The sequence below is a fragment of the Rhipicephalus sanguineus genome, chromosome 9 (assembly GCF_013339695.2).
Source record: "Rhipicephalus sanguineus isolate Rsan-2018 chromosome 9, BIME_Rsan_1.4, whole genome shotgun sequence".
Taxonomy (NCBI): Eukaryota; Metazoa; Arthropoda; class Arachnida; order Ixodida; family Ixodidae; genus Rhipicephalus; species Rhipicephalus sanguineus.
This window is the reverse complement of record NC_051184.2, coordinates 34,544,033-34,567,294: the sequence shown is the minus strand read 5'-3', so window position 1 is coordinate 34,567,294 and position 23,262 is coordinate 34,544,033. Positions and strand designations below refer to the sequence as shown.

General features: G+C 45.8%; 3 protein-coding genes across 3 annotated transcripts; 1 reads left to right on the top strand and 2 right to left on the bottom strand.

Annotated features, from left to right (window-relative positions):
• Window positions 1-775: 775 nt before the first annotated feature.
• LOC119404954 (inactive hydroxysteroid dehydrogenase-like protein 1) lies at window positions 776-7,542 on the bottom strand. The gene is made up of 8 exons (XM_037671684.2): window positions 7,209-7,542; window positions 6,052-6,174; window positions 5,873-5,983; window positions 5,732-5,790; window positions 4,078-4,157; window positions 3,876-3,957; window positions 3,004-3,231; window positions 776-1,628 (listed from the first exon to the last, which is right to left on the bottom strand). Exons 1-8 carry the CDS (start codon window positions 7,447-7,449, stop codon window positions 1,530-1,532), a joined length of 1,023 nt encoding a protein of 340 aa, XP_037527612.1. The 5' UTR covers window positions 7,450-7,542; the 3' UTR covers window positions 776-1,529.
• A 568-nt stretch (window positions 7,543-8,110) lies between these two features.
• On the bottom strand, window positions 8,111-10,913 carry LOC119404953 (cysteine desulfurase, mitochondrial). The gene has a single exon (XM_037671683.2). The coding sequence runs from the start codon at window positions 10,780-10,782 to the stop codon at window positions 9,439-9,441; it is 1,344 nt and encodes a 447-aa protein (XP_037527611.1). The 5' UTR covers window positions 10,783-10,913; the 3' UTR covers window positions 8,111-9,438.
• A 536-nt stretch (window positions 10,914-11,449) lies between these two features.
• Window positions 11,450-21,404, top strand: LOC119404948 (E3 SUMO-protein ligase PIAS3). Its single transcript, XM_037671677.1, has 3 exons — window positions 11,450-11,738; window positions 17,252-17,763; window positions 20,404-21,404. The coding sequence occupies exons 2-3, from the start codon at window positions 17,287-17,289 to the stop codon at window positions 20,779-20,781; spliced, it is 855 nt and encodes a 284-aa protein (XP_037527605.1). The 5' UTR covers window positions 11,450-11,738; window positions 17,252-17,286; the 3' UTR covers window positions 20,782-21,404.
• Window positions 21,405-23,262: the final 1,858 nt, after the last annotated feature.

Sequence of the window (23,262 nt, the reverse complement as noted above, 5' to 3'; positions counted from 1 at the left end):
TTTCCATACCTTCCATCATACTTATTTTATCAAGTGTATGAATTCAGATCAGACTTATCTTACAGTATTCCATCAGGTGTTACAAAAAGCCATTTTGTTTGCCTAAGTGCATCTCCCATCAGTTCTTTGACATTATGATGGTAAAAAGACATTAGCAGGTACTTGCTTCAAGGATAAGTTATGACTAAGGTCTTGAAGCAAGCCATGTAGGAAATGTGAAAGTTATTGCGGACTTGAAAAGCGGCATTTTTCTGGTCATTCTGCACTGTGACAAATTGTCCGTTGCGTGTGCGCTGCATCTAATGGCAAATTACAATCCCTGACAAGTTGTGTGCTCAAGGCAATGTTTAAAATTTATGAGTATTATTAACCACACCATCTCGCTCTGTGTCATCTTCACGGTATTTTGCAAGTTTTAGTGCTGACAGGTATGTTTTCACATTGCCAATACTAATCAGTCTTCATTTCTGGAGTACCTGCTGTGGTGCTTGGTGGCTGTTGTGCTTAGCTAGTGAGCACAAGATCACATGTTCGATTAATGACCATATTTCAATGGGAGTGGCGTGCAGGAATGTTTAGTGTAATGTGCTTTTGCGCATACATGTCGGTGCACATAATGGTTATACTTCAATCGAATGAACTTTGAACTAGTATGCGCCATCAGTTTTGGTTCATTTAACACAATGCAAAATACAGACCATAGCTAGGAAAAAAAAAGTAAAGTCAGACACCAGGATACCGAGACCTTAGTTATAACTTCACCAAGACTCACTTTAAAGTTCAAAATTGTGACGTTTATTTATGTGCACGGCTGTCCACTTCGCTTATTCACACTCACGTTCAAGGAATAAGACATGAAATCTTTCCGCTTCAGCTTTATACACTCTTGATTGTGGCAGCGTTCTGAAGGCTTGTGCTTACCATGAGTTGCAGATTGGGCCTTGTCAAGTACTGGCAGTATATTGCAAAAGCAAAATTCGGGATGGCGCCATTGGGCAAGGCTTGCTATAAGCTGAGAGACGAATTGCCACATAGGCCTAGCTATAAGTGTTAAGTCATCAAAATAATGTTCACTACAAAAACGAAATAATAAAACAAAGACGTTCGTTAACCCTGAATCATTATGGCTTACTCCTGTCACCATGACACAAGTTGCCAAGTTGGCTTTGGCAGGTTGAGCTGCCGCAGAGCAACGCTATATCTCAGTAATAAAACGCTGGCAAATCTCTGAAGGCTTGTTATAGGCAGTCAAATGCAAGTTGGTGAGCAGGCCTTGCCAAAATGTTGGCAAGGAGAATTGCGAAATGATTCCTTAGTTAAGCAGTTCCTTGTCCACAGGTGAGAGTTCCTCCCCAGCACCAAACAAACAGAGCTGCGTGGTCGACCACTGCTGTCCGCATGATGTTAAAACGGCCATTCATCGTCCCACACAAAAGTCACCGGTAGGGTTCATTAGGACGCAAGCGTAAACCTCGTTAGCACACGAGGGTGGGCAGTTGGCTGCCGCCAGCTAGGCCACCGAGATGTGCTCATGCAGACTTGGGCTTTGGTGTGTTGTCGATGGTCTTGAACATGTACCAGGAGGTCAAGTTCCATGCCCACTGCGGCATGTGCTCATATGTCCAGTACTGGAAAAAAGCAATACAAACACAGGTATAATAAATACTGGGTGCAGGTGGTCTTATGACAACCTATAATATCATTGATACCTGCACAGAATCTCACACACTCAACAGTGTGATACCAGTTCAATATGGTGACTAGACTTGATTCTATAGTGTTCATGTAAGCACCCTGTATTATGGCAGGCTATAAGTTTAACAGAACCAGGATTTCACAGAACCTTCTACTGAACGGATCTGCCAGAACCAGAAAGCAAAGCTAGGAGAGAAGACATCTATTCCACTTTGGTTTTCATACAGTACAAAATTTCACGGGTGCACTTTGCAGTGGTGGGTTTTCTTGCAGATATGTGCCACTAAGACCATATGTGATTGTGTCTTCCCTGCAACAGTGGGACTGGCTTTCTTGTGTCGCTCAAACCAGTGACCTAGCTCATGCGTGGAAGCGCGAAAGGTTACCACTAGTTCTAAGAATACGAAGGAGGAGGGACAGCAATGATCGAGCTACGCGGAATGTGGAAAAGACAGGAAAAGGGCCAAGCACACTGCTGTCTTATTTGGCAGCAGTACTTGTATTTACTAGAGAAACATGCCGCCGCCGCAACTCAGTGGTTACGGAGCTCGCTCCTGACCCGAAAGTTGTGGGTTCAATTCCGATCATGGCGGTCACATTTTCGTTGGAGGCGAAATGCTAAGAGGCCCATCTGCTGTGCGATGTCAGTGTACATTAAAGAATCCCAGTTGGTTGAAATTATCCAGAGCCCTCTGCTACAACAGCTTAGAGTCGCCTTGGGGCATTAAATCTCACAAACCAAACAGATCCTATAGCTTCGTTACATGAAGCTGCTGAAATTGCATGTCTCTGACACAATCACAGTCTCTCCCAGCACAGTGAAGTCTGGCGATGCCGCCAATAAGGTCACCACCGGGGCCAGGTGTGTGCATGCTGAACATTCTTAGTTCGAATAATACAGCGTGGGCCAATTTCAGGATCCAAACAACGACATCGTTGGCCTACACCAGCTAAGTTCTGTATGGGGTCAGATTCACCTGCCTACTATGTGCATATTTTACCTCACAGCAACATCATCTTAGAAGAGTGCGAGTGTAGGCCAGTTGGCGATTCACGATTAGCAAAGGTGACCGCAAAACCACAAGGGACACGAAGTTACAACACACCACTTCTTGTTGTCTATTTCCGTGTCCTGTGTGGTTTTGCGGTTGCCTTTGCTAAGGAACATCATCACTACATGGCATAAAATGTACGCTCTTGTGTTTTACACCATGCCGAAAATGCTCTGCGCATGGTTGCCATTTTAGCTAAACACGCCAGTTTCAAAGCTGGGTTACCAATGGAACTACACTAGGAAGTCGGTCCAACCTGTAATCCATGTGTCCAGAAGCCAGTGGTCCTCTTGCTGCTACCGACTGTCTGCAGAGAGCTCTTGACAAATGTCTCTGCGTCCGGAACGATGATGCTGGGCGTGCTCAGAAAGTTGCTGAAGCGCACCAACTTTGTCGAGATGTACGAAGGGATCAGGCTCTGCACGATAATGCCTTTGTCCCGGTACTCGTAGTCGAGTGCCATGGAGAACCAGTCGACAAACACCTGGAAAAAAGCATGGGGACGTGTGCTGTCATACAAAACGTCATTGGAAAGTATTTGATGAAGCAGCGCACAAAAGGACACAATCACGCACACATAAAATGACGCAAACACAAGCGCTCTGTTTGTGTCATTTTATGTGTGCGTGATTGTGTCCTTTTGTGCACTGCTTCATCAAATATCATGGCTCACTAACTAGCCCATCAGTACATACTGGGAAGTACTACTACACACATCTGAAGCAGTAGTCTTTGTGCCCAGAAACATGCATTTCATCTGCTGCTGAATCTGAGGTTGTTAAAGCAAAATGATGCTTTCGGGGTGGCAAACTGAAAACTCCAACGCCTAGTAATTTCCAATACGTTAAAAGCATCTGTTTCTGCTAACAGTCAGAATGATTTTGTCAGTTACGAGTCTCCTAAGCTCACCGTTCTAACACAAAAATCGGAAATGGTATGCATTTCTTGCGGTACCAAGTTGCTAGGATGAGGTATGCCACATTTAGCATTGAGTTTTAACGCCATCAAAATTACCCATGAGGCAGAATGTGAATCTATTCAGAGTTAGCCTCCTGTGACATCGATACAATAGACTAACAATGACTAACAACACAGTGCCCGATAAAATATGTAAGTTCGACCACAAACCTTTGAAGCAGAGTAAACAGCCATCAAAGGAAGTGGGTAGAATGACGAAATAGACGAGATGTTGACAATAAGACCCTTTTTCCTGAAATAGAAAGCACATGCCATAAAACCTTCAGTGTATTTTCACTGCAATCTAATAGCATATAGCACAAGGCGGTTGCAAATGCCACATATTGTTATGTTCGTAGATCCTTCTGCTTACCTTTCAACCATCTGTGGCATGACGATGTACGTCATCATCATGACGGCCATCATGTTGATGTTGACACTTTCTACAAGTTTCTAGAACAGAGGGTGTTGAAGAGAAGAGTGCCATAAGTATAATCACAAAAAGTTGGCTAAGCCACAACTTCGAGTATTTTTACAATGCCTGCCTGCATGCTCCGCAAATGCAGGGGATTCAGTGGTCCAATGTTACAGCGACACATTTTAAGACATTCTATAAGTACTGTTGGTATGGTGCGGACAACTTTTGCCAGGAACTGCTGCCACTGTCTGCCCACCCTTTGTTTCTGTGCAATTTGAAGTTAATATAGCCCAACAAATGTCTCCGGCTAACGGCTGAAAAATTGATGGTCTCTAAGTAACACTACCCCACTTATTTTTGGTATCAGCACTGGACAGACGTCGGAAAAATAAATAAAAACACAATGCTATGGTTAAGCATGTAAAGCTGGATGCCCACTTGCAATACATCTGATGGCAGCCTGGCATGTAAAAACTTGAGCCAACAATATCTGTTGCTAACACTTTTGTGAGCATGCAGTCTTAGTAACTGTAAAAGGCATTGATCTCAGCAAAAACATCAGCTAATTGTTGAAAGGACTGCAGTAAAGAATAAGAAGTTATGTGTTCGTCAACATGCTACATTAGCTGGAAGACGTTGGAAAATGTGCCACAATATTCCGTTAAATCCTTAATTACCCAACATAATTATTCGCCATGAGGCACATGTAGCTGCAGAATCGGAAGTGACCACTGCTTAAGGCATGCCCACTAAGAAGAAACACTGAGAATGCTACCAGTTTATTATTTTATTTATTATTAATAAAGCTGCCTCTGTAACTGGAGGCGTAAGCTTCCAATCTGCCCGAAGGGGGAGGAGCGTCAACAAGCCACACCAACTGTAATTGAGAGTGACTTACTGAAAATAAATCTGTAATTGCCGTGATAAAATTATAAAGCTTGCTTGTACGAGGTTTATTTCAGCATTATGCTAAGTTTACAACAAAACTCAGCCGCTAAGGTATTAAGCTTGTTCACTACAGCTTGCGGTAACTCATGAAAAGCATGTGATTGCATTTATCCATAACAATTCATCAGATAAAGAGCTGCGACAATTCAGTCACCACAGAAATTTGCACCACTCTGGCTATAATACTCATCGTGTCACAAATACCTTGCCTTCTACGCAGTGAAGCAAGAACTTCAGATTGTGTTGGCCAATCAGGAACAAGAACAGTATGTCTCTCTGTGCAGAGAAAATGGCTCACTGATTGCACATCACTACTTTTTCTTCACAGTCCTTCCATAAAGTCAGAAATGTGTGCGTATGTTATAGCAATGAACAAATCAATGAGCGCCTCTGGTTTTTGTTTGTGGCTAGCCGACACGAACTGCATGCATAAATATGGGGCATGCGTATAGGAATCGTGCAAGTTCTTGCTGCATGTCATCCTTGGGGCTACACATGCGGGACTGCTGTTGTGTGCAAAGAAGTGACTGTGGCACTAAAGTACTTGAGTGAAAATGATGTCACTTTTCTTTTTTATGCATGCGTACCAACAGCACAAACTCTATGAAGTGTTTCTTCAAAAAGAACGTCCGCAGCTTCTGCATTGCCTCATGGTACATACCTTTTCTGGAACATTGAGGAACAGGCTGGGAGAGTCGTACATCACTCCAGCATTGTTTACTGCGCACATGAAAGCAGCCGTAAGCAAGACATGGCAGCAAGTACCGTGATAAAATCGTCGCACAATATGTGGATCACTCACTTAGTATGCCGATTTCCTTGCCTTCCAACTGCTTCGCTATTTCCGGGTAGATGTGCCGCCCTTCGCTGAGGTCGGCCTGAATGATCTGGGTTCGCACGCGGAAGTCAAATTCTGCAAGTAAAACAGATCCATGAGAATCGTCTCACTAGCAGTGTCCACTCGGGAGTCGAGTCACTTGCCTAGTTCCTGAGCTGTAGCTTGAAGTTTCTCCAGGTTTCTGCTGATCAAAATGATGTTCAGGCCCCTCTTCGCCAACTGTCGTGCGTACTGCTTTCCAATGCCATCTGTGCCTCCAGTGACCACTGCAAGTCGAAGTGAAAGTAAAGTTGTGGGGTGAGAACAATATGAAGCAACACGTGATGTCGAGTAAATGAACTACCAGCCTTACGTGACGGAGCGCATGTGGTTATTTATTTACTTGAACATTACAGGGAGGGAATACATCAAATAACAATATGTAAAGAACATTCGAGTAACATCAAACTTTAACAAAAACATAATGCAAGAATGTCAAAATCATCAACAAGTGGCATGACAAGGAACGCAGAACATCAAGAGACCATCGTACGAACTTCAAGGAATAACGCTATCGAGAAAACTTTCAAACACCTTTACATCAGCACACTCAGCAATATGTGCAAACAGTCCATTCCATCTTCTGATAACATCAGGAAAAAACGAATACCGAAAGACGTTTGTGTGGGTGGGATAAAGTCTAATGATTGGACTATGATTTGTTCTCTTGCTAAGTCTACCATCAATCTTTATATTACCACTGAAAATCGGAAATAATTTTATTTTGTTTCAGCGTCGCCTAATTTCTATACATGAACTTAGCATTTCGTTGACTGAGTCTGGTGGCGTAGTTCATGAAAGGAGTTATGTAAAAGCGCTGTCAGCTATTGCTCACTGCATTTTCCTTACTCCGCCTCTCGTCAGCTATCGTAGTAAGGTGTAATAGAGTTGAGTTTTCCTTAATTTGAGGGAATGGCAACGCATGGATGTAGCGCAACCAGTTAAGTTATCCCGTATTCACCGTGAAAGTGGCAAGCCCGTTAATTATTCACTTCTTAATTACTATAGGACCTACACATCGCCGTGAAGGTGTCATGCTTGGCGCCTCCGTCTCATAAATAGGCGCAATGCTAAACGAAATGCATGCGCGAGATGCGGAGTTTTCCGTACGCAAAGAGGGCAAGCGTGGAGGAAGGAAAAATGAAAAAGCCTCGTTGCAAGCCGGTTCCCCGACGCGTGAACTCTGACGGTCAAGTTTAGCGAACTGTGCCGACAGGCGCGCGAATGCTCACGCACAGACATAACACACACAACTACTTACCTGCCCACTGACCATAACGCGTCAAGTCGTGCCATCGAAACTGCGACAGCACAAACACTCGGATGCCCTCGATGAGGCGCGAACTGACGGCGGTGGCGGTCTTCCCCACGTAGAAGAGGCCGACGATGGCTAGAATGCTCTCCACTCGCTTGAAACGTCCGATCACTTCCTGTATCAGAAACAAGCCTTGGTCGACGGCTGCCATCTTCAGCCTTTCGTACTGCGTTGATGTCGATGCCATGCCGGCGGAGGGTCGTGGCTCGGGTTCGGTTCTTGTTTCCGCGCGTCCCTGCGATTGATGTGCGCGTGTCAGCGGTGCCACCCCTGCCTGTGCGAGTTACTCCGACCGTCTTTCTCTCTTCCTGGTCTGATTGCCAACTGGCGGCCGGATCGCGAACCTGTGCCCGGTGGCCCCGCAGCGCGTTATGTTCAAAGTTTCCCCGTCAGCACGAAACTGAGCAGGGCAGGGCGACTGACGAAACGCCCTTTTCTTTCTTTTTTTCCGCGCTGGGGATGTGCGAGTACTTAAGGAAATGGTACGCCGCTACATGCGGAGGACGACAGTGCCTGCGTTGAGCAATCCTTTGTTTCGAGAGCGCCACTTTTCTTTCTTTCAAAGCAGCACCCCCTCACCAACCTCAAGGTCTTCCTCGTCTTACACACGCTACGCGCGAGAAAGCTGTCGCTTAAAACGTGACAAATTTCCCTGACCCGCACCTTTCTAGGCGTCTGCCGCAAATTTCTAGAAGAGCAACACTTCACCTCGGCTCTATTGTTCAAAAGTGCCTGTTAGGTACTCTTCCGTTCGCCGACCTTCAGTTGAAGAAAAAATAATCTTGTATGTCGTGCTTAATTAAAATGGAGCAATTCACAAGCAATAACAATTGAATCTTCATACCAAGAAGGGTTCTAGACTGTTTATTATCCGCAGTACAACTCACAAGTATGGACAACTCAAAATCGTTCCATACTTTCCACTGCAGTACACACTGTTGCACTCAATACATACCATTACCTAAGTATACACGCTGTGTAATGTGCTTCACATGTAATGTATGGTCAATGAAAAATAAACTTTAAGCTACACTTACACATAGGAAGAAGAAAATTCGTTCACGGCTCTTTCTTTCCGGCCAAAATACACTCAAATGCAAACACAGACTAGCATCACAACATATCACAGCTGAGCTGCTGACAGCACCGTGAAATATGTACAGTTGTCTGTACATGGTATTCACACTTCACACTTGTCTAGAGTGGTCGAGCGCATAGGTCTGGGCACTGGTGCCATCCACAGCCGCTACGTCATGTTAGCTACAAGCTTCCGTTCATACCCAGCATGTAGTATGGCTATGTTTGGTATCATTATGGCATTGGTCTCTGCTTATTTTTGCAAAAAACGGCGGCTGAAGCAGCCGATGGGCCTCTCTAGACAAGTGTGATTCAGACTGTACATTACAAAACACAGCCTACATTCAAAGACCACACAAAATTCACCTTTTCAGCACACTGAAACTTGCACACAGTTAAACCCGTACTGAATGGGCAGTTGTTGTTTGCTCTGGTGACAGAAGTATTACATCTATAGACAAACTTGCCTAAGTGCACTTGCAAAAGACAGCTCGCATGCATTAAATAATGACGGCATGATTTTACAAAGAACCTTCTGACTTAAGTGTGCATCATATGATATGCTGCTACTTTGACTACCTCATTGGTTGCAAATGCAATGGGCAATGTGGCTCTCTGGTAAGGTTGAAAATCAACATTAGTGGCTTTGCAGTGTGATACAATGTTTTGCCCTTGACCATTGTTACACTCAAGAAGAAAAGATCTGATGGGAAGAGCACTACATTTTAATCCTCTGTTTGACGCACAGTTCTTGTAGCTGCTCTGCACATACTGCTTTTACGGCCAGGCTAACGTGCATGTAATGCATGAGGTTGCAAGACAGCGTTAAAGACCTATGGGAGCAGGAAATACTGCTAAACAGAGATCCCCAACAATGTCACTGGTGGCTACTTCAGTAACAAGACTTGGCGAGTCCAACATAAACTCGGGAACCACCTTGTGAAGCGCTTGGATACCACCATTAATTGCGTTACAGGCCTCACTGAATCAGCCAGTGGCGTCACACGTAACCATAGCACATTTCTACGTCCTCCAAACATGTCCGCTGAATTTGGTTATTTCCAAAGCTTCGACCTCGCTTCAAGGAAGCGCAGGCGCCTCAATGTTGCGTCCACTGGATCGACTTGAGGTCGACGCCTTCCTGGACCATCTCCCAGAGTGGGCTCATTTCGCGCAGTTTCTTGACCTCCTTGACGCACTTGCGCGCCGTGTAGACCACTTCTTCCTCGGACGTGAAGCGGCCCAAGCCGAAGCGTATCGACGAGTGCGCCAAGTCCTCGTCAGCTCCGATGGCTCGTAGCACGTACGACGGCTCCAACGAAGCGGACGTGCAGGCCGAACCGGACGACAGCGCCACGTCCTTCATGGCCATCAGAAGGCTCTCGCCTTCGACGCACGCAAAGGAGAGGTTGACGCAGCCCGGGTAGCAGCGCTGAGGGTCTCCGTTGCGCACCACGTGCGTCAGCTCGCTAGTTATAAGCGCGACTAGGAGGTCGGAGAGCCGGCTGACGTGCCGGTGGTCGTAGTCCATTTCCTTGACGGCGATCTCGCACGCGGCTCCCAGCCCGACGGCGAGTGGCGTCGGTAAGGTGCCGCTCCGTATGCCTCGCTCCTGACCACCGCCGCTCTGCAGCGCTTCGACGCGCACTCGAGGTCTGCGGCGCAGGTAGAGGGCTCCGACTCCCTTGGGGCCGTATATCTTGTGGCCGCTGATGGACATCAGGTCTACCATCATGTCGTTCACGTTGACGGGAATCTTGCCCACGGCCTGCGCGGCGTCCGTGTGGAAGAAGACCTTGCGCTTTCGGCAGACGGCGCCGATCTCGGAGATCGGCTGCGTCACGCCGATCTCGTTGTTCACCGTCATCACCGAAACGAGCGCCGTGTCCGGTCGGATGGCGTCTTCGAGCTGCTGGACGTCTACGAGCCCGTTGCGGTTCACCGGCAGGTAGGTGACGTCGAAGCCCTCGGCCTCCATGGCACGGCAGGAGTCGAGTACGCACTTGTGCTCCGTCTGCGTCGTCACGATGTGCTTCTTTTTCTCGGCGTAGAAACGACTGACACCCTTTATGCTGATGTTGTTGGACTCGGTGGCACCGCTGGTGAATATGATCTCTTTGGGCTGCGCGCCGATGAGAGCCGCCACCTGACTCCTCGCCTTTTCGACGGCCGCCTCGCTTTCCCAGCCGTACGCGTGCGTACGAGAGTGCGGGTTTCCATAGTTGTTGACAAGGTACGGCAACATAGCGTCCAGAACGCGTGGGTCCAGCGGTGTGGTCGCCTGGGCATCCAAGTACAGGGCTCTTAATTCGTTCGTTTCAACGGACATGGTCATGTCGTACTCGCCTAGGAGTTTAGAAGGTATCGAACAGAGAGTCATCTGCGAAGTGATTCGCGCCGGCGGCCGCCACACAAGCCGCAAATTCCTTAACAACGCCGACATTTCGTAAGTTTTCGGTTACCCCTGCTCCCTGCTACACGTGTGAGGTCAGTTGCAGTAGCAAGGAGCCAAACCACGCACCAGTACTGCCAGTACGCACTACAACAAACCACACGGCGACCATTGGCTGTATTTGATTTCACAGACGGCTGCAGCCGACTTCGTACGCGTTTGCCGTTGCCTACATACCTACATACTAGAGAAAAAGCTAGGCAGGCTTCATGAAGCTTCTTCCTCCATGAGCGCCGGCCCCAAAAACACCGCCATTACACTACCGTTGTCATTGTCGCCTTGTCGCCTTTTAATTTGCGTACAAATCGGCTAAAAATGACGCTATGCAGTGCTATTAATGAGAACTAACAGGCAATAATGCTATGCACTGAACACGGGAATTATTACGCATTATAAACATGAGGAAAGTGTAATGTCTATTTCAAATATTTTCAGGAAAGGTTCAAAGCGATTTAGGCAATTTTTACTGCGCGCAGAATGCGCAGAACTCGTGGCTCAGGGCGTGGATTTCGAGACCACGTTCCAAGATTTGCGGTGGCAATCTCAGAGGCCATGCGCCCGACGAAGTGTTTGCAACCACTTTTGCTAGATAGCGCCACCATTCCACTGGTATCGCGATTTATTGCAAGTCTAGTGCTTCGTCGTCTTCGCTTTCAGTTGACACGTACTACTTTGAAGTTTACTTTATGTGACCACCGTGATAAAAACTGAATACTGCAGCTAGGGTGGCTAGAATCCTACCGCAGCGTCTTTACTAACTCTATAGTTGCCTGTACATTTTTAGCATTTTTAAGGGAGTTTGGAGCTGCAGTGCGTTAAGCTGTAGCCTTCGAGATTTATTCCGTGAGAATTATCGCTGGAATGTCAATTTTTTGCCGGCTTCGACTAGCCACGTCTAAGTATGCTTTAAAGTCGGAAATTGGCGCCGGCGCTGGCGGTAGTTTCAGGTGAGTATCGGCCTGGTTCAGTTATTTCAGCTAACCTGCTAATTTTACTCCGTGGCGTCAGCTTCGGGGTTTCTGTAGTTGTCAATGTGGAGACACTTGACTGGCCTATACGTGTGCCATGATTGCGAAGCAAAACGTTAACACCTTACTGCTTCAGGTTACTGTGACCCAAGTACTTGTCAAAGCTCCAACTGTCAGTTTCAAAACCCATCAAAATATCGACAATAACTTATTGTTTGCACTATCTATAGAGAACCTGTTTTATTTGTTTTTGTAACCTAGTTGAATGCGTTGTTGTCTTCACTGGCGATGTAAAAATGTGCGCTGCAAGGTGGAAGAGCTTGCAACACATCACCCGTGAAGTTTGTCTGTACGTCCCGACAATGGCGATGCACTGTTCCTCTAACTGAACCAGTTCGATCGCATAATGCGCCGCGGTTTTGCGAACTGAGCTTTCCGAAAAGCTTGACACTTCCAAATATTTTTCAGGTACTTCCCCTGTTAGACCGTGCGGACGTGTTTTCCTTACTTTTGCTTCACCAGCCAGAACCTGAACTGTTGTAAAACTTGTCGTTGCCCGAAAGCTTCACAATCTGACTAGCTGCATCGACTAGAGCACTGCACGGGCCGATTTTTCCGGCCCGGCCCGGCCTGAAAATGCCATGCTCCGGCCCGCCCGAGCCCGGCCCGGTGTTCTTAAATGTGGCTCGTACCCGGCCCGGGCCCGAAAGGTTTGGGCCCGGCCCGGCCCGTTTCAGCTAGTTATGCCTTGAGCATAAGGAGGCACTGTCCAAACTTCGTTTATTGTGAAGATACCTGCTGCACAAAATATATTTTCTAGAGATTGTTTTAGGAACTTCTTTCAGTGTCACGACTTTCACTAATACAGTGTATACTTTCGGTGAATTACGCGCGTAACACTCTTGCGAAATGATTGCAGGGCAATATAAAATATAATTGGAGTCATAGCTGGCTCTTTCATGTACGCACGCAGTGCTAACCACGCCATCTCATTTTTGCATTTCAAAGAACAACTACAAAATATAATACCTGCATAAAGTGGAGAAAAAAAGCATGGCAGACATTTTTAGGTTGAGTCTACATCAACTGCATACGAGCTAGGGCTGTTGAGTAAAAGTAGCAAGTCTCCTGCAAACTTCATCTATTGCACAATGCAATGAAAAAAAAAAAAAACGGGCTCTAGCTGCTTATGGGAGGATTACACCAGGCTGGGCAGCGTTACATAAATTAAAGCTGTCGTGTTGACTCCTCGGCAGGCAACTGCACCCAATCTACACTACGTTTTTGTGCTCAAAACAACAAGGTTCTTTGTCCCACCCTTCTTCCCCGAGTCACCGCCACCGCAGTGCCATAGATCTGTCAAAGCAAGGCACACCCGTTAACGAGCGAGCCACCGTCCTCGTGTCAGACGTGTGTAACGGTGTGTTGAATAAAGGGTGCTTTAAATAAAACTAATCAGTCTGCGTGTTGGTTATTCCCAGACTCCCGGATCGCTCTCTAGCCTGATCACTCCAGTTGTGAGCCACACACGGGGAAATGAGTGTCTCTATGGTCTGGCGCCTCACCACTAGTAATGGCAAAATCAGCAACGGCGTTCGCCCTGTGATATGAGTCGCTCCGCATCTTGCACTCAAAATGCACGAAAAACAGCTCCTGAGATATTAATGACTCACAAGTCGCGTTGGCCAGTCTACGGGCATGCGAGCGTAGCTGCATACTCGAAATGTTTCCCTAGATACGAACGCGCACATCTTATATACACTAATCTAGGCAGTTTACCGTTGCTTTCCTTACACGGTACCCAAGAACGTCTTTCACTCACTATAATGGCGGAAACTTATATTAGGCGTTTCTTGAAATCTCGTGTAGCATACCGATGGAGCAAAATTGTAGACGTCTTGTACTGTGCAATTTCTGTGCACGCCAATGCACTCCAGGTTGTTTAAATTACCCAGAGCCCTCAACGACGGCGTCTCATATAGCCTGGGTCGCTTCGGGAAGTTAAACCCCACAAAACAACAAAAACAAAGCCACACAACGTATACATGCAATTATACATATACGTATGTGACCCGGGCCTAATACGGGCCTGGCTCAGGCCCGAGCCCGAAGATAATGGGCCCGAGCCCGGCCCGGGCCCGATCCAACAACCCCTTACCCGGCCCGGCCCGCGGGCCGGCCCGGGCCCGTGCAGTGCTCTAGCATCGACTAACTGTCAGAGTTTCGTGTTCAGATAGTCGCTAACACGCTGATGAGGCAGCAAAAAGACAAAGTATCGCCTTCGATCCCGATCGTGATTTGCTATTTTGCACGAGTTGGGATAGGGAGCCAATCGCGGTTGAGAAGTTCGATCGTGATGGAAAGAGCACCGTGTGACAGCGGTATAAGGAAGAGCCTAGCGTTGTCCTTCTTTCCTGTGTTAGTTGTCTTATTATAGTGAACATTTTCATCATCGTCAATGCCAACCTACCAGCCCAAGAATTTTTTCTTCCCGATTATCGTCTGCGCGTTGAAGCGTGTGGTTTCAGGTATGAAATACGTGTTGAGAATAAAACATCACGCAAGTCACTGGCCCTATCAGTTGTCAAGGTGAGAGCTGACAGAGGGGGACACAGTGTGCGAATAGGTTGAATGAAAAGGGAAAAGTGCCTCAAGCAGGCTGGCCAATCATTGTGACTTAAATTAGAACGCATAATGCATTCTACACGAAACTCGTAGTGTGTGATCTGACTATACTTGGCTACAACTTAAGAAAAAAAATGTTGGTTCCACTCACAGAACTATGGCAGGCCTGCCCTTTTCCTGTGAAAGTCATGCTAGTTGGTTTCCGCTCGAATCGAAAGTATTTTTTCTCAGCTAATGTAAATACTACGCATTTTAGGAGTTCTTTTTTATTTCGAAAGCCTGCCCTTAGGCCTAGTAACTGGCGGTATCAAGAAATACACATGCAAGTTTGCTTCGCACATGACGTCTAATAGTGAACGGTGGCAAGGTCCACGGATCCTGCGGTCGAGGTAGGGTGGTCGGTAAGGCCTGAGGCCCGTTGCACGGAGGCGGCGAAGACTGCTTATTTGTTGGCCTGTGCAAATCCACAAGTGTGTGGCAGTCGCATCGCAGATTGGGCCCGAGTGTCACAAAATAGGCACAATGTACCATATGAGCTGCGGTAATGTTGCGCCCAGAGGGTAGTCACAGATGGGTTAAGCACAACCCCAACACGAAGCCTCCGCAACGTAACCACCTCTCAAACGGTTAAGCCACCATTTTAAGAGTTAAATGTTCATCATGACTGCCTAAAACATTACGTTTGGCTGAACAGCGAGGTCAGAATCCCTGACAAAATTTACTGGGACGTTCAAGTTTCCGACCTAAAACCAAAGAGGGGAAATTTAAGGGCTCGATTTTCTTTGTTAGACGCAACCTTAATGAGAACCAACAGACAATCAGGCCAAGGAAAGTATAGGGGACGTTATTTGTAGTAATTATGATATAAATGTGAAGAAGTTAATGTGGACAAAGAGACAACTTGCTGCCTGCAGGGGCTGAACCTGCAGCCTTCGAATAATGCATCCGATGCTCTACCAATAGAGCTACGGTGGTGGTCGTCCTCCCGTTCACTTTATCGGGTACATCTGTGCATTTCAACGTGGGAGTGTTAGTCAGCACCGCTCGTAGACGTGACGACGAGTGTGGAACACTCCTTATTTGCCTGCTGGCGTCACGTAGCACGTGATAATTTTAAGAGCTGGCCGCTGACCAATAATCTCTCGCACATTACCAGCGACACAAAAGTGTGTCTGTATGGGAAAGTCAACTATCTCAAACACTCAAGAAGTGTTTGACATCACGAAAATGAGTCAGCACTATTTGATGGAGCGTTTATGCAAATTCTCTGTGGGAGGGACAGCAATGGCTGTGGGCGGAGTTAACATTTTTCTTAGGTTGTAACCGAGTATATAAAATGTTAACCATCCAACAAAAATAGCTGGGCGTAGCTTGCACTAGTGGCGCAAGGCCAGAGACACAGCAGAGCTAATTGGCACCTAGCTTGTGCTCGCCTTTTGAGGTTTTGCTAAGCTTTTGCCAAGTTTTGCAAGATTATGCTAGGTTTTGGTAAGCTTTGCTAGGTTATGCTAAGTATTGCGAGGTTATGCTAAGTGTTGCTAGGCATTGCTAAGTTTTGCTAGGCACTGCCAAATTTTACTAGGCATTGCTAAGTTTGTTGTGAGGTTCTGCTAAGTTTTGCAAGGTTATGCTAAGTGTTGCTAGGCATTGCTAAGTTTTGCTAGGCATTGCCAAGTTTGTTGTGAGGTTATGCTAAGTTTTACTAAGTTTTGCTACGTATTGCTAAGTGTTGCCAAGTGTTACGAGGCGATGCCCAGACTTGCCAAGTCCCACACTCACAGAAAAGATAGAGTAAAGAGGGCGTCTTTTTGTCCCACAACGATAATCGTCATCGGGCTTGCTTGCGTCTTCTTTCTTGAAAACTCGGCGCTGGCCACTTTCCTGCCAAGAATGCTATGTCACGCTGATAGCACACATGCCGTTCGTGACCATAAAGTGCCGAGCGCGCGGCGATAATGCAAGGAAAGGAAGGCAAAATAAATGACGATTATTATTTGTGGGACAAAAAGACGCCCTTTTTACTCGATCTTTTCTGTGAGTGCACTCTATCACTACGACGGACAGACTAACACTTGGCGTAAACAGCTCCTGTGTTAAAAGTAATATCATGCCTGTACAGCCACTTGTTGCAACCCTTAGTGTGTGTGTGTTATCTGTCGAGTCTGTTAGCTTACTCACATTTGTCTGTCGGCACTCATGAACGCTCACTTGTATTCATGGTCTATTCTGTTCATGTTTGTCAGCATTCACTCGCACTCACATTTTCATCAAAACTACCGCTCACAGCTTTAAAAAAAGAGATCACCCTGCATCTCAACACTTGTGGTGTCGTCTGGGTCACGTATGATCCACGTGTATCCAAGCTTGAGAACAATTTTAAAAAGAATTTTCACAATACCCTGCAATTTTACACCACGTTGGCACGAGTGCATTAGTCTGCAAATTTCTGAAAGCTTTTTACATCGAAACTCCTTCAAACAACACAACCGCAGGTTTCACGCATCTTTAAACTCTAAACTCCCGTATTTTTGAGCCATTATTCCTTGACGGTACGTTCTTAAAGAACGTCAGCAATGTGTATGTTTCAAACCTCACGAAAGGCAATTTTCTCTAGGGTAGATATGGCTTTTCACCAGTGTTAGTATCATTTATTGTTCTCTATGAAGGCACGACTTGCAAGTGACATGTCTGCATTTCCGCAGCGGTTGATATTCTACTCAAGTACTTCTTAGAATGACAGTACTTGGTTATGTTTTTGTGCACTGTACTCAGTATTTGAAGTACTTTTTCTTTTCTGAGAGACTTGTAGATGTCTCAGAGCCCATCTACAGCAACCGCTTGCACCGCCTACATGTCTGTGCATGCAGTTTGACGTCGGCACCAGTCACAACGTCCCGCCACGATGCTGCCGGTCCAACCGTTCTACCATTTCCTGCGGGAGTTGCCACTCACTCCAATCTTGTCGACCAAGACTGCCGACCTCAAGTTTTTCTGTGGGATGTACCAGGCACAAAGCCAGAGCGGGGCTGCTACAACGTTGCTGTTCATCTACTTTGCTCCGGTCGTAGAGCGCTCGTCTCTAGGTGATCGCACAGCTAGCCTATCCCTCAATGGCAAGGCATACCTCCGCATGCCGTTAACATTGGTTAACATCTTTCCCCTTCTCGACCTCGCCAAAAGGAACTGCTTCGCTGTTTGGGATGAGGCCATTCCAGCAAAGGTGACGGTGCGCATCTTTGAAGCTGCAAAGGTCTTGGAAGATGAGATGCTGTCCTCGCTCATTGAAAGCGCACCGTACGTCGTGAGACGGGAGGACACGGAAGCGTTGGTAAAAGCCCATTTCGCCGCAGCAGGCGAGGCCGTCATGGAGCACTTGCAGGTGCGTCTGTATTGCCTGCATGTGTGAAGCATGGTGCATGTGGTTCATCAACACTACAACTTTTATTCTCAGCTCCTTCAAACTAATTTTATGTGAAGAACCTTTGAACAGCCTTGTAAAGTACCACATAGTCATAAGCAGAATCTTTTCGGGCTTTCAACTTGCCTATGTGGAAGTTTACAAAGGCATACTTCAGAAATGAGAGTAACAGAATATGTACCATGAGCCTAACCCGAAACACTAACAGGAAATGTGTAATTACATGGAGGCATGACATGTAATTGCGTATAATTTCCAGCTGGTGATAGCATGGCAGTGTGTTCCATTTCATTTGGTTGATGGTCTATACTGCCACCCACGGGCAACATCCCCATGTGAAAGGTCGCCTGCAAGAGATATATTTTCTTTAAACTGATGTTTGCCAGTCTTTCATTTGTCAAAGAACCAGGTGCAAATATGCAATATGGGAGAATTTCGTTCACTGTTGCACAAATTCACTTTGCTAGATCACACACAAGAACAAATATATATGGTTTCCAATGGAGCTAAGGTTTTGGAAATGAAAATAGGTTATTACATCACAGAGTTCATTAAATTGAGGTTTGTTATGTCAAGATCTGACTGTTCTACCAAATGAGAATTTTGTAGGTGCACGTTAAAGAACACCAGATGGTCAAAATTTTCATAGCCGTCCACTGTGGCATCCCTCATAATCGTATCGTGGTTTTGGGACGTAATACCCCTACAATTACTATAAAAAAGCGAGCATTTCTGAGCCCGGATAAAGCCAGTGTTACAAATGATGGTGAACCTGGGAATGAAACAATGCATTGATCTTTTAAATTTACCTTAATGGTAGACTCTTCTAATCTTACTTGTCATTGGCCTAGTGTCAGCGATGTGTCTGGGCTGATAGCCGTCTCAAAACACAGTAACACACTTGCTAACAATGCATACAGGTGAAACCAAACTGGTGCGCGCTATCAGATGTGTACCAATTTAAGTATGCCTGTTTTCTTTATCTTTTTATTTATTTGTTTACTCACAGTACTGTAGAGTGCCAGTAAGTTTGGGAGACTGCATGAGTGATAAACAAAAGCTCAGGGAAATGAAAGTAATTGTGACAAGCGTCAAACAGTTGTGAAACACAAGAACATTACAGTGGTGATGTGAAAAACTCATTGGACATACGCTACCAGAAATTACAGTTATGTTTTCAACAAACCAGCTTTCTAATGTTTCTGCGAGCCCTCTAAAGACACGTTTAAAAACATGTGTGTCCCATTTTCATTTCCTTATTTGCGCTGACCTTTTTATTTGGTCAACACCGACCTGTTGACCGGCGCAAGATACACCATCACAGGAAAACCACTGCAAGATGCCGTTACATGTCACTGTCTATGTCTCCAGTGTTCTGGAACTTCGTAAACATTAATACACATGTCCACACAAGCTAAAACTCCCGCTTGCGACGTCTGCAATAATTCATTTGGAAAGAAGAATAACAGTGACAAGGTGACTGTGAGGACGAACAATGAGCATTATGTACAGCAGCCCATTTTTTTTTTAACCTGAACACGCGAGCGTCAACCACCGAGCCGATAAGTGCCATATAACGGAGGGCAGTGGCAAAATCAACAATACGCACATGCGTGCTTTGAATAGTTTGGTGCAGCTTTCGTCTGGCCAGGCTGATATGCGAAACGGAACCAGCCTCACCTGGTTTTCTGTCCTTGCTTTTTATGTCCTGTTTTTGGCTTGCAGTGGCAGGTGTCTTTTTTGCCTCAGGAAAGTGCTGCGTGAACCACAGGAAAAAGAACAAAAAAAGATACTGATACACATGAGTATAATCAGCGGGGTCTATATGACATCCCATCCATCTCAAGCGCGACCAGCATTCAGAAAAGAAAAAAAAGGTTGACAATAACGGTGCTCAGGAGAAGCGGGGTGGTGTCCGGTTTCCGGAACAGGCTAGCGGAAGACAGCTGCACAGGACTGCTCATCGCGTGCGTGCGCATATTCTCGTTCATTTCACCATTGCGCTCCATTATACGGCGTTTATCGACTCGGCGGTCGACGCTCGTTTGTTCAAGTTTAAAAAATGGACGGCTGTACTTAGGATCATAGAGTTTCATACAATACTTACTACAGGGAACTCTGGCGCTAGTGTCTATGGGAGCTGCAGCGCATGGCGCTTCAGCCAGCATGGGAATGATGGGTAGTACACGGATTTGTCTAAACTTTGTTCTTTTGGCTCCGTTTGGCTCCGCATCGCCTGCATCTGCTTTGTCGCAAAACGAAGTTCAGCAAAAGTCAGCAGTTTCACTTCACCACTCTAACTTCTTTAGGCTCACCGATTCAAATCTGGTCACGAAGTTCACAACGATCCATTCTTTTATCCTGAAGAAAACCAAAACATAGCAATAAACAAAGCCACAAGTGCATTCAAAGCCCACAAGTACGAAGACTAGGCAAATCCGTGTACTACCCATCATTCCCATGGTGGCTGATCGATTGCAATGCCAGTCCCCCCTCTAGTTAATATTAGGAAACTCTATGCTTAGGATGGCCTGAAATGTGTCGGTGTGTGAGAAAGAAATTTAATGTGTATGCGTGTGTGTATGTACACCTCTCGTGCAGATGTCCCTACTCTGCCCAGTTGCCAAGAGGAAGATTCGTGTCCCATGTCGCGGTGCCCGCTGCCGGCACACGCAGTGCTTCGACGCCTATGCCTACCTTGCCCTCAACGAGAGCACGCTGCATCCCTCCTGGCGCTGTCCGATCTGCAACGATCAGGTGCTTCTCCAGGACATCTCCATCGACCTGTTCACACTGGACATCCTCCGCAATGCCGACAGCGAGTGCAGCTCTGTGAACCTTCTACCCAATGGCAGCTGGGCGCCAGTGACGGGCTGTGGCGACCGCAGTGTCATCACAATTGACGACAGTCCGGTCAAGATGCCCAGAAGGGCGTTGTGCGATACATTCGTCGTGGACTTAACAGTAGATTCTGACTAGACCGAAAGACTGTTGGCTGCTCGGCCATTTGTCGGGGCTTTGTCGTTTTTGTCGGACACTGACCTGCCCGTCGTCTGCGAGCAAGGAAATGGCGTGCCACAAGTGTGGTTCAAAGCACCTACCTCTTTGTGTCGCTCGGCTGTGCATCCTTTCTAGAAGCGGCTGTAAAAATTGAAATTGCGAGAATTTCGGTACCTGTGTAGGGGCCAGATGCTATAGCTCTTGCGAGTCAGCAGCAGTTTGTGTGTTTATCAGTGATAGTGTATTATTTTGTCATTTAGGATAGCATGTTATAAATTCTCATTTTCATAAAACAAGTTATCTTAATAAGTTTTATATACCTTAGGTCATATGAAGCTATATTTGTGTTCCAAAGCTGCAGTGTTTTATCGTTTTTTATTCCAATTTTTATAGTTTTTATTTTTTCAATATCTATTTTGTTCCAGTTGACGACTATGACTGTTTCAGCGGATGTTTATCATAACTGTCGTGTTAGTGTTTAGAGTTACTAATATAGGGTGCTTAGCAAAGCAACAAGAGATGAACATGTAGTTGCTTTCTTTCTGTAACACTTTTCTTTATGCCTTCCTCTTCAAATAAAAGTTTTATTCTCTCTCTCTTTATGCCGCCACTTTCCATGATGAGGCCTGGGTCATTATACAGTACCATTAGTGCAGTTCCTGGCCAGGGTTGCCACCATGTGTGGATGGCCTTAGAAAGGGAAGCTGCCCCTCTGAAATATTAACCTGCCCACCCCTCAAGATGACCCCCCCCTCTCCCCGAAAGCACTTGAAAGACAACGCAATAACGAGTTCCTTCAGCGCCACTCCGGCCTTAAGTGAGAGGCCTGTCTCAATGTAGCTGCCACCTTGACAGAAAAGTCTTGTCGCTGCCCTCAATGCCAGTCCATTCTTTAACGCTACTCCTAATGGAAAAAGCACTAAGCTATTATTTCAGGCCTGATGACCTCTTGCTTTTTCTTCAAGACCTCGATAACTTTTTCCCACTAAAGCCCGAATGTGTACCAAACATGAAGTTGAAATATTAGAATCACGTTAGTTTGTTTGCTAATTTGGTATTCTCTTTGAATGTGAATCATTCTCTGCATTCAAATGCGTACGTCATGGTGGTAAGCACGCACAGACACATGTAAGCAGGCTGAATGCTTGTAAATCACGGGACTGTCGCAATGATTTCTTACAATTGCCTTTTGTACTTATGCAAGAAGGAAACCACATAATTAGCTTGTATAAGCAAGTGCAGTGTGACGGACCAGTAGGAGTCTTGCAGAAATGGCAGAACCCTTCCTCTCTCAACCACACGAGATTTATCAAGACTTTTCACCCCACCATGCTTCATGTTGCCTACTTACAAGGCTTTTGCCTGTAGAGTGTTGTTATTGCCGCTACAAGCGCTTGCAAACATAACAGATGGCCTACACTCTATGGCTATTATGTTGTCTGTATGAAGGGCACATTTTGAATGCATGCACTGTTGGTTTTCTCACGTGTTGTCATCGATAACGATGTGCACTTTTTTTTCTATAGCATGTGCTTGCACACATCACTGAATGGAAATGATCTCTCTGAAATTGTCAATACAAAATGCGATATCTTTGTATCCTGGTGATGGCACAAGTACTCTCAAGGGATAGGGCAGGAAATGTCACTAGGTCCACATGAAAAGTTCAGCAGCTTGGTATTATTAAAGGGACACTAAAGAGCAAAGCGATTTTTCTCATATTAGTAAAGTCCTCTTTCACGATACCAAAAACACCACGCTTGCAGCGAGAAGACATTTAGTAAGCGAGAAAATGTGTAAAAAAAATGTGGGTGGCGACGCCACCTTGAAATTTCCGCACAATTCACCATGACGTCACATGTTTTGACGGGGCCTACTAGGGACTACGTAGTTCCTAGTCGGTAAAAATGAAGTACATTGTCCTCTGAGTGGGCCGTAGACTTAACATACCAAGGTTTGGGTAAGTTTGTTGAGCCAATGGCACCAGAATAAAATAAATACACTTTGAAATCCATGACGTCATGCGGGGAGATTTCGGCATGAAATTTAAAAATGAAACTTTGAACTTTATTTATTCTCTCTATTAATAATTAATTAATAAACCCACGATGGTAATATTGATGACATTAGAGTTCTCAGAGCACAATTTATCAATCTAAACCAATTCATTTTTTCTCTTTAGTGTCCCTGTAAGCTTTTGTTGCAGGTTGAAGACGTTCTTAGTATGAAAGGAGGCGTGGTTAACTAAACAATATGGAGAAACGAAATATTGCTGGTGGCGCCACCATGTAATTCCTGTGCCAGCTCACCGTGACGAGGTGAATTGCGATAGCTTGTGTTCGAGCATAATTTATCACTCAAGGACTACAACCGTTGACAGCAACAGATCATTTAATTACGTGTCTACATGCCGAAACAAAAAAAAAAACACTTCCCCATGTCACACACACTAATTCACCC